The 11,326-nt window shown below is 43.2% G+C and overlaps 1 protein-coding gene across 15 annotated transcripts in view; it reads left to right on the top strand.

Annotated features, from left to right (window-relative positions):
- Positions 1-10,619: 10,619 nt before the first annotated feature.
- The window catches only part of DNM1L (dynamin 1 like), a 51,975-nt gene continuing 51,268 nt past the window's right edge, over positions 10,620-11,326 (top strand). For 8 of the 15 annotated variants that reach the window (XM_026000107.2, XM_072765599.1, XM_026000103.2 and 5 more), the window contains exon 1: positions 10,620-11,157. In XM_026000107.2, coding sequence (XP_025855892.1) covers positions 11,056-11,157 — 102 coding nt within the window. In that variant the 5' untranslated portion in view covers positions 10,620-11,055. The remainder of the gene's footprint in view (positions 11,158-11,326) is intronic. The other 7 variants (XM_072765605.1, XM_072765602.1, XM_072765604.1 and 4 more) reach the window with 4 other exon arrangements.

Raw genomic sequence — 11,326 nt, 5'->3', positions numbered from 1 at the left:
ACAAATTTTCTGCAACACTGTCTATAATAAGAAATTTGAACTGATCTATCATCTATCAAGAAAAAAAACCTATGTAAATTATCACAATTTTTTTTTAAGATTTATTCATTTATTCATGATAGACACAGAGAGAGAGAGAGAGGCAGAGACACAGGAGGAGGGAGAAGCAGGATCCATGCTGGGAGCCTGACGCGGGACTCGATCCTGAGACATATGTTAAGTCCCAACCCCCAATATGACTGTATTTGGAGATAGGGCCTGTAAAAGACAATCAGACCTTTAAATCTTAGTGTCTCTAAACCACAAAGATTTATTTCTTCCTTATGTTACGTGTCTAATACATTTTGGCAGAGGACTCTATTCTACATCAACACTCAGGGACCCAGGCTCACTAAAGGTTGACCATTTCAGTAAACCACTCTTTCAACATTTGTCTTCAGAGATTGCCAAATCAGAAGAAGGGAGCTAGAGGGCTGGACAAGGCTTTTCACTGACCCAGCTCAGAAGAAACACATGCCACTTTTATTCACAGTGATTTGGAGAAGTAGTCACATGCCCCCAACCATACTGCAAAGGAGGCTAGGAAATATAAGAACTGTTAAATATTTTTTAAAAGATTTTATTTATATATTTATTCATGAGAGACACAAAGAGGGAGAAACAAAGGCAGAGGGAGAAGCAGTCTCCATACAGGGAGCCTGACATGGGACTCGATCCCAGGTCTCCAGGTTCAGGCCCTGGGCCGAAGGCAGTGCCAAACCGCTGAGCCACCAGACTGCCCAGAACTATTGAATATTTAATGAATATCAAATGTTCCTGTCATATCCCTTGTTATGGATTGAACTGCATTCCCCCAAAAAGGTATATTCAAGTCCTAACTTGAGTACCTCAGAATATGATCTTATTTGGAAATAGGGTCTTTACTGAGGTAATCAAATTAAAATTTCTTTGAGTTAAAAATCCTTCCTCTGTCTTCTCTCTCTCTCTCTCTCTTTTTTTTTTTTAAGATTTTATTTATTTATTCATGAGAGACACACACACACACAGAGGCAGAGACACAGGCAGAGGGAGAAGCAGGCTCCATGCACCGGGATCCCAATGTGGGATTTGATCCCGGGTCTCCAGGATCACGCCCTGGGCCTAAGGCAGGCGCCAAACCATCCAGGGATCCCTAAAGATTTTATTTTTAAGTTATCTCTACACCCAACGTGGGGTTCGAAACTACAACCCCAAGATCAAGAGTCTCATGTTCCACCAACTGAGCCAGCCAGGCACCTCCTTCAGCCTTCTCTTAATATGAGATCATTAGAGTGAGACCTAATCCAACAATGACCGATGTCTTCATAAAAGGAGGACATATGGACACAGAGACAGACACGCACGGAAGAGGGATGGTGTGAATATATGCAGGGAGCAGACTGCCATGTGAACGTGAAGGCTGAGATCAGAATAATATTGCCATAATTACTTGCGGTCACTGAAAGCCAGAAAAAAGGCATGGAACAGATTCTCCCTCATGGCCCTCAAAAGGAATCAATCCTGCTGACAACTGGATTTTGGATTTCTAGCTTCTAGAATTTTAACAATACATTTCTATTTTTCTTTCTTTTTTTAGAAGTAGCCTCTACACCCAAATGGGGCTCAAACTTATGACTCTGAAATCAAGAGTCACACAGTCTACCAACTGAGCCAGCCAGGCACTTTAAATTTCTATTTTTCTAAACCAATGGGTTGGTGGTACTTTGCTACAGCAGCCCTAGGAAATGAATACACTCCTCTATCAAGTCTCTGCAGAAAGAGATTTAATGCATGGAATTACGTGTTTAAGAATCTGCTAGAATGACTTGAAAATGAGCTCTAGGTTATATATCCAGGAATTACTCCCAGAAAAATTGGGGCACCAAGAGTTCCCGAGACATTCACCACAATTAGAAGCTGGTTCTCAGGCTCTCCTCATCTTAGTCACTATCTGAGAATCAGAGGTATCATCAGAACTATTAGCTCTAGAACCACATCATGCCTCCTATACCTGCACAAGCAAAATGGATGTCTTGTGTAACTCGTCCATCTTCTCAGAATTTAAAGATTCATTTACTCATTTATTTATTTATTTATTAGAGAGAGAGAGAGGGTCAGATAATGTGCATAAACAGGAGGGAGAGGGACAGACTCCCCACTGAACAGGGAGCCTGATGTGGGACTTGATCCTAGGACCCTGGGATCATGACCTGAGCTGAAGGCAGATGCTAAATGGACTGAGCCACCAGATGCCCCCATCTTCTCATAATTTAGATCAAAATTTAAGCCTTGAATGAATGCACCTGTGTTATGGAACTAAAATTATATATGGAACATTTAGTTGTAAAGATATTGAGAAATGTAGTTTTTAGCTTCTGAAGCAAAGAAAAGCCCAGAAGAAGTAGGTTAAAATACATTTTGAACAAGCCATTCTTTTTTATTTTTCCTTTTATGTTTTTTTGGTCACTATTTTATGGTTTCTTACTTTAACATCCTCCTTTCTCTTCTCAGATGTTCCTATTGCCCATTCTGCTCATGGCCATTTTTTTCTTTATATTATCTGGACAAGTTCTTCTAGTCCAAATTTTTCCAGTTCCACCAATCTATCTCCATTATTACCACCCTGGGATACATTACCATTGTCTCTGACTTGGATTACTGTTAACACTCCCTCTTTGGTTTCTCATTTTCCCTTACCTTGTCCCCATCCAGTGGGATGTGGCTGACCTTTATAAAACTCATAAGATAATGTGTCTCTTTGCTCACTCTTTTGATTTTCTCCCTCAGGATCCATCCCTAGCTCCTCACTCTCATGAGCTCACTTCTGACTGAGGAGCTATTAGTCTAACCACTTAGGACTCCTGCATAGACCCTCATGTTCTATATTTAGCAACACTAAACTATTTAAAGCATCTAGAATGCATCATGTGCTTTCCTTCCCCTTCACTTTTGTACAAGTTGCTCCTTCTGCTTGGTTTGGAAGTCCTTTCTCTTCCTCTTTGGTCAACTTCTATTCATCCTTTAATCCAGAAAACCTAGGCGAGTTCTCTTTCCTAAGTGCTGACTTAGATTAATTCTGGCCACTTGCCTTTTCTCGAGAAAGGGGAAAGAGAAAAAAGAAGTTTTGAGGGATGCCTGGGTGGCTCAGTGGTTGAGTGGCTGCCTTTGGCTCAAGGCGTGATCCTGGAGTTCTGGAAGTGAAACCCATGTTGGGCTCCCTGCATGGAGCCTGTTTCTCCCTCTGCCTATGTCTCTGCCTTCTCTCTGTGTCTTTCATGAATAAATAAATAAAATAAAATAAAAAGAAGTTTTGAGAAATGACAGTGGATGTGTTTTGTTTACTTTTGTATCTTTAGTAGCTAATACAGTATATTTAATAGATCTTTTTTGTTTTCATTTTTATTTTGTTTTTGTGTTTACTACTGGTGTGAATAGTGACACGCATTTGAAACTGCTGTCTGGGTTTTGGGTACAACATTTTCTCTCTTTCATTTTCTATCTTTCCAGTAACTTACCATTACTACTAATTCTGTTTAAAAATTCACTTCTGTTTTTGTAGTAGGTCACACCCTTAGTAGTTACATTATTACTCCTATTTCATAGATCAGGGGTTGGGAGTAAGACTTTTTTTTTTTTAATTTTATGTATTTATTCATAGAGACAAACACACACACACACAGAGAGAGGCAGAGGGAGAAGCAGGCTCCATGCAGGGAGTCCGATGTGGGACTCGATCCCGGGTCTCCAGGATCAAGCCCTGGGCTGCAGGCGGCGCTAAACCGCTGCGCCACCTTAAAGAGGTTGATTAATTCAGAACTTTCCCCCTCATTCTGTATTAGTTCTAAAATAACTTGTTAGTCTCTCAGTAGCCCAGATGAAGTATATTTAATATACAAAACATTTATTCAATCATTTATTCATCCATCCTACCATCTATTCATTCATTTAGTCAAAATTCAGTAACTGAAGAAAAATTAGAATAAAATCCATCAGGGGCAGCCCCAGTGGCTCAGTGGTTTAGCGCCACCTTCAGCCCAGGGTGTGATCCTGAAGACGCAGGATCAAGTCCCAAGTCAGGCTCCCTGCATGGAGCCTGCTTCTCCCTCTGCCTGTGTCTCTGCCTCTCTCTCTCTCTCTCTTTGTCTCTTATGAATAAATAAATAAAATATTTTAAAAAAGAATAAAATCCATCAGAAAAAAACGAAGTCAACTGTTGGATAAACTTTATACATATCATATATACTGTCCTATTCACTAATTTTACTAGTCACGTCACTGATGTGTAAGTTTTATCATCCATCACAACTGTGTGGCAGTTTTAGAAAATTGGTTCTTATAAACTCAGATTGACTCAGGCTACCCAGTACTGGTTAGATGAACTGGTTGGGCAATTAGAAAGGAAAGATGTTCACAGTCTATATTAGGCCTGGCTACTAAAGGAAAAAATTCAGAATAGATATCCATCCCTTTTGTTTACCACGGTGTCTTAGTGAGCCTTCGGATATGCAAAGGTAGCTAACCAAAGCCTGAAAAGCTAGATTTCTCTTCATCAAAAAGTGTGAGCTAATCGAGTTGGTGTAGGGAAGACACAAAGGAAGCCTGAAATCTAGAGGACCAAGGAGATTTTCAGAGCTTCTAAGAATACCAGACAACATTTTGGGAACCTGGAATGTAGGTGTAAAGAGGCCAATGAGAAATTCCCAGAGACAAGGTAAGGTAGTTCAAGAATGGGGATATCTAACGTGTAATTTTCAGTTGTTGGCATTACTGCGATGGGAAGTCCCTTTATATCTCAAATAGCTAGTGAAATACACCTGTTTTTAGGATATGAGGATTAAAAAAATGGCCAAGTTCCATTGGTGTATGGGTATGGAGAAAGAGAAGAAAATCAGCTAAATAGAGGAGGTGGCTCTATTCCTCTTAATTGTGTTGTCATACTGCCCCCTACTGGGCTGCCAGTATCTCCCCAGATTTACCTGCTGGCTGCTGTTAACCCGCCCCACCATCTGTGGACAATTTTCTGCACCTGCTGACAAAGTATGTGTTAAGCTTGAGGCCTAGGGAGTAGTGCAAATTGATTAAAGCTGTTAACTTACCGTCTTTGCAAAATACAGGTAGTTTCCAAAATATAACAAAGAGGTTTCCCTATTAGAGTTGTGTATTTTATGTTAACGTTAGATCTGTGTGTTCCAGTATGATTTGAAGGCATGGATAGCGGCAGGTTGGCTATGATTGATGATCAAAATGTTAGCATAAAACAACACTGGAAAAAGTATGCTAGAAGTAGTCTGTGTGATTTGTAAGAGCTATTAAAATAATTTCTAGCTATTAATGTAATTCAAAATCAACTTTTTCTCATTAGGGATATTAAGTTAGAACAAAGCCAGCCTATCCCTAGCAAAATAATTTGGCAGCTCTTCTGATGAGTCCTATGCCAAGGCCAGCCTCGTATGTTTTGGCTGGGTTTAAGTGCAAATCCTAGTTGCAATTCAGACATGCTTAAATCCTTGTAATTCCAGACTTTCCAAGTAAAACAAAAGGAATCCCCCTCCTTCCCCACTACATTGTAACAAGCATCATACTTGGTAGTGGAGATAAATAGCCACACAAGACATCACTTATGCCTCCTTGAGCTCACTATTGACTGGGGGGGAAGGGCATACTATCGTCATGGCCACAGTACCCCTTCCCTTTAGCAAGCACACTGCCTGGCTAAGACCCATATGTCTTGTCTAATAGGTACTTGATAAATATGTGTTGAATAAATGAGGGAATGAATGAAGAAGCTAGGCAGTATGTGTAAAGGTTAGGAGTTGGCCCAATAGCCTGTTTTGATGACAGCTCTGCTACATACAAGCTATGTAAAAGTATCACTTTATAAATAAACCCCTAAAGCTTCAGTTGCACATCTATACACCTACCCCACAAAGCAACTGTAAAATGCTTAGCACACTGCCTCATCTCCAGAAAGCATGCCATTGAATGTTTAATCATATAATGTGAAGAGGGCAAGGAGAAAAAGGAGTGATTAAATATGGGGATTAGAATTCCTAGTTATGTCTGTATATGTACATTTAGAAGTATGGGACAGTGTTGGACTTGGGAAAATTTTTTATGGTGAATAAGGGATTTATTTTCCAAAACCAATTTATCCCATGTGGTAGGAAATACGATCTCTGGAGACAGTGACTCACATCCTTATAATTCCATAACCAGAGAGAGAAAATTCTTGGGTTAACTCAAGTTAAAAAATTCAGAGCGTGGGCACCTGGGTGGCTCAGTTGTTAAGTGTTTGCCTTCAGCTCAGGTCATGATCCCAGGATCCTGAGAGCAAACCCAACATTGGGCTCCTGGGTCAGCGGGAAGTCTCCTTCTTTCTCTTCCACTGCCCCTCCCCCCACTCGTGCTCTCTTTCTCCCTGCTCTCTTTCATATAAATAAAATCTTTGAAAAAGAAGAGAAAAAATTCAGAAGGAAGGCTTCTAAATGGCACTACATGGGTCAGTCCATCCCCAGAGCAATCACCTTAACATACAATGTGGTGGGCAGAACAGTGGCCCCTCAACCCTGTCCATGCCCTCATCCCTGGAACCTGTGAATTGTCCATGGCAAAAGAAACTTTGTGGATATGATGAAAGGTATAGACTTTGTGATGGGAGATTGTCTTGGGATGTCCAGGTGGACCAAACTAATCATGGGTTCTTTTTTTTTTTTTTTAGATTTTATTTACTTATGAGAGACACAGAGACAGAGACACAGGCAGAGAGAAGCAGGCTCCATGTAGGGAGCCTGACATGGGACTCAATCCCGGGTCTCCAGGATCACACCCTGGGCTGAAGTTGGCACCAAACCGCTGAGCCATCTGGGCTGCCCTAATCATGGGTTCTTAAAAGCAGAGAAAACTTTCTTGGCTGTAGTCAGAGAGGTGATGACAGAAGCAGGCTCAAAGACATGGGACGTTGCTAGTTGTGAAGATGTTGGAAGGGGGATAAGAGCTAGGAATGTATTCTCAAATCTGCTAAAGGCAAGGAGATGGATTTTTGTTGTTTTAAGCCACTATGTCTGTGGTAATTTGTTAAGGCAGCAATAGGAAACTCATACACCAGAGAAATAGGGTGGAAACCTAGTTTCAGTTCCTCTCCAGATTTGCTCAACAACATCTGCCCTAAGGAGGCCTGCTCAGTGAGATGCCTATAGCTGCTACCACTGTCTGCTCATCCGTAGGGGTATATTGATTTGAGAGAATGAAGTAGATTATGCAGACAGAATCAGAAATAAGAGGTAGAAAGATTTTTTTTTATTTATTCATGAGAGACAGAGAGAGGCACAGACACAACACAGGCAGAGGGAGAAGCAGGCTCCATGCAGGGAGCCCAATGTGGGACTTGATCCTGGGTCTCCAGGATCACACCCTGGGCTGAAGGCAGCGCTAAACCGCTGAGCCACCCGGGTTGCCCAAGGTAGAAGGACTTCTGATTCCATGTGAGCCCCCAGCTCCAGTTATTTTTGAGGCCAAGGTCATGCCAGCCCTTTGGTTATATAAGCTAATCAATTCCTCTGTTTGAGCTAGTTGGTTTGAGTTAAATGCCTGTGACTTGCAACCAAATGATCCTGCCTAAATCATAAACCTATGGTAAGGGAGGGACGGCTAAAGGAGAAGAGTTGTTTTTTGTTTTGTTTTGTTTTTGTTTTTTGAAACCCTTTGAGACAGTAGGGTGAAATGTCTTAATGAAATGTGACTTAATGTGATTTCATAACAACCCACTGACCACTGAGAAACACTTTATTCTACTTTAGATGAGAAAAGTCTTATTTATTGGCTACGTGGCTTTCCTACAAACGAGAATATTCTGAATTTAAAATATTAAGACCCATATTGGTTTGCTTTGTCTCCAGTGAAACACATTGCACATAGAGCATCCTATGTTTTTTTTTTTATTATTATTATCAAAATAGAGCCACACTTTTTCAAGGCCTCACCATTTCCTGTTTCTGCAGCCTCAAACACTTTTCTTTTCCTCTGTACCTGATAAACTCAATGCTCCAGAGTTTAGAAAGTACTGGACAAAGCTGCTTAAACCTAACCAGTGGTGGTGGTGATAGGAGGACTTTTGAGCACTGGCCATGTAGTCATTTCTCCTAGAAAAAGATAGAATTAAAAAGCAGTCACTAGGGATCCCTGGGTGGCGCAGCGGTTTGGCGCCTGCCTTTGGCCCAGGGTGCGATCCTGGAGACCCGGGATCGAATCCCACATCAGGCTCCTGGTGCATGGAGCCTGCTTCTCCCTCCGCCTGTGTCTCTGCCTCTCTCTCTCTCTCTCTGTGACTATCATAAATGAAAAAAAAAAAAAAAAAAAGCAGTCACTATTATTCCTAAAGTATGTATAAGGCTCTGGATGTTCCTGCCCAAGAGATATTTCATAATTTTTTAAAAAAGATTTTATTTATTTATTTGACACAGAGAGTGAGAGCACAAGCAGAGGGAGTAGCAGGCAGATGGAGAGGGAGAAGCAGTTTCCCCCGTAGAACTGGGAGCCCAACAGTGGGGAGCCCGACAGTGGGGCTCAATGTGGGGCTCAATCCCAGCACCAGGGGTCATGACCTGAACCGAAGGCAGATGGTTAACTGACTGAGCCATCCAGGTGCCCCAAGATGTTTCATAATTAAATTGGAAATATATAATGTCACAAAAAATCTGTGACATTTGTCTTCCTTGAATATATGTATACTTGTTCTTTTAATTTTTCAAATAGAGAAAGACTATGTCTATTAGTGCCACAAATAAGGTAAAAACATTTGGAGTTGCACCATTCTTGCCCTCGGGCATCTTGCCCCTATGAAGCCGTTACTGATTATGCCCATGGAGCTTCACCATGAGCCTACCCTCTCTATCTGCTTTTTCTTCTTAGAAGGAATACAGACTACTCAGAGGAAAAGAAGAGATAGAAACCTCTATCAGTAGAGGGCTGAGAAGCAAAGTGGGTAAAATCTATTATATTGCCTTTGGTAGAAAATAAAGGGATTTGGAATTTATATCTTATCTCATCTTCATTTTTTGGGCTTCTGAAATTTTTGTCTTGCTCTGTTTCTGAAGCTTTTGTTTTTGAAAAGAGAAGGGAATGTTCATAATACTTGGTAAGATGCCAAAATACTACTAGTGGACCTTCAGCTCTTAGCTTACATGATATTTTATTCATCTGTCCAAAAATATTCAGCACTTACCATGTATCTTGCTGAACAAATTGAGCATGTTCTCAGGGCTACTGTGTAGGGCTGTGCAGGTGAATGGTACCCAGTCCGGTTGTATAGTGTACAACTTCCATTGCAGGTGGTCCTTACCCTCCTGGGGATTAAATCTGGTGACTTCTAGAAAGTCTTGCTTGAATTTTCATTCTTTCCCCTCAGAGTAGAGAAAGTGCTATTATGTGTTCTATAGTCCACCCAGTCACAGCACTTTACCCATTTATAATGGTGTCATCCTGTGAGACTGTAAACCCAGATGGGACTGGGATTGGACCTATCTTGTTTGTCACTTTCTAGGGGCTAGGGATACATCCGTAAATAGCCCAAAATCCCTGGCTTCTAGGAGTTGATAATTTAGCAAGAGCAGAGAGTCAACCAATTCAATATGTAGCATGTGAGATGGACACAAATACTATGGAGAAAAAAAAAATAAAGGAATGGGGCTTTTTCCTCACCTATTTTAAGATTATTTGAGAGAGAGAGAGAGAGAGAGAGAGAGAGAGCAGGAACTGGGGGAGGGGCAGAGGGAGAAGCCAACTCTTGGCTGAACAGGGAGCCCCACTGGGCCTCCATCCCAGGTCCCCAGGATCATGATCTCAGCCCAAGGCAGGTGCTTTACGGACTGCGCCACCCAGGCACACCTCTTATCAACTACTTTAGATCTTTGCTCAAATGTCACTTTTTTTTTTTTTTGAGATAAATCTTTGGAGGTTTGGAGTAGAGGAGAGGTATCTGTCTAAAAAGCAAGGCAGGGATCCGTGGGTGGCTCAGCGGTTTAGCACCTGCCTATGACCCAGGGCATGATCCTTTGATCCCGGGATCAAGTCCCATGACGGGCTCCCTGCATGGAGCCTGCTTCTCTCTCTGTCTCTGTGTGTGTCTCTCATGAATAAATAAATAAAATCTTTTTAAAAAATTAAAAAATAAAGAATATAAAAAGGCAAATTTTGACTACTACCGTAGGTGCACTTAGCAAAAAAAAAAAAAAAAAAAAAAAAAAAAAAAAAAAAGGCAAGCAAGGCAGTTATCAGATCGATTTCCACTTTGCCAGGAGTCAGGGCAAAATAAAATTCTATACAGAATATAGAGAACAAGGGCTTAGCCCTTTCCCCTCCAAAAACTCTTCACCTAAGATTCTTTCTGAACATGTTATTTTGAAGACGTTTTTACAAAAATCTTGGGAGAACCCGCGCGTTCTAACTGGGACCGATGTTCTGTTTGTTTTGTTTTGTTTTGCAAAAGAGCAGCGCACGCCGTCTGCAGAATCAGCCTACACACCCCCAGCACCTGGTTGGGGAGCCAGAGGCGATGAGCTATTCCTTTAAGTCTCTTCAACCCGTCCCTGTTAAGCAAGCTTCTGCATAAGGAAATGGCATCTGGGATCATCAGGATACTCCGCTGTACTTAACACATAGTCCTTGCGCCCCGAAAACGGGCGTAAACGGGTCTCTTCCTTCCTACCCTCGGGGCCTGGCTCCCCAGCCTTCCGACGGGAGCCCGTGCAGCCCGCCCTCCCAGCTCCTCCTTCCGCCCGGCGCCGCACAGCCTTCTGGAAGCCGTAGGCCCCCGCGGTCCTCCGCCCCCCCCAGAACTACAACTCCCGGCAGACCTTGCTCCCCTCCACCTTCCTCTTAGCGCACGGCCCGCCGGGAGGGGGCAGGTAGCGGGCGGGCGGGGTCCAATGGGTGCCGGCTCCCGAGGAGAGGGCGGAGGAGAGGAGGAAGGAGGCGGACTCTGGGCCCCGGCCCCATTCATTGCCGCGGCCGGCCGGGCGAGGGTCCCGCGTTCTCGGAGTCATGGAGGCGCTCATTCCTGTTATCAACAAGCTCCAGGATGTCTTCAACACGGTGGGCGCCGACATCATCCAGCTGCCTCAGATCGTCGTGGTGGGGACGCAGGTAAGCGACGAGGGCGGTGTCCGCTCAGGCCGGAGTCCGGGCGCGGGCCCGGTGGGGGGCTTGCGGCGGCGCCCGCTCCCGGCTGGCCTTTGCGGCCTTTGCTGGCGGCGCCGGGGCTCCCCGGGCTCGGCCGCGCCTCTCCCCCGGGGGCCGCGTTGCTCCGGGCCTG

This window comes from Vulpes vulpes, chromosome 8 (assembly GCF_048418805.1).
Source record: "Vulpes vulpes isolate BD-2025 chromosome 8, VulVul3, whole genome shotgun sequence".
Taxonomy (NCBI): domain Eukaryota; kingdom Metazoa; phylum Chordata; class Mammalia; order Carnivora; family Canidae; genus Vulpes; species Vulpes vulpes.
This window is presented reverse-complemented; position numbering and strand designations above follow the sequence as displayed.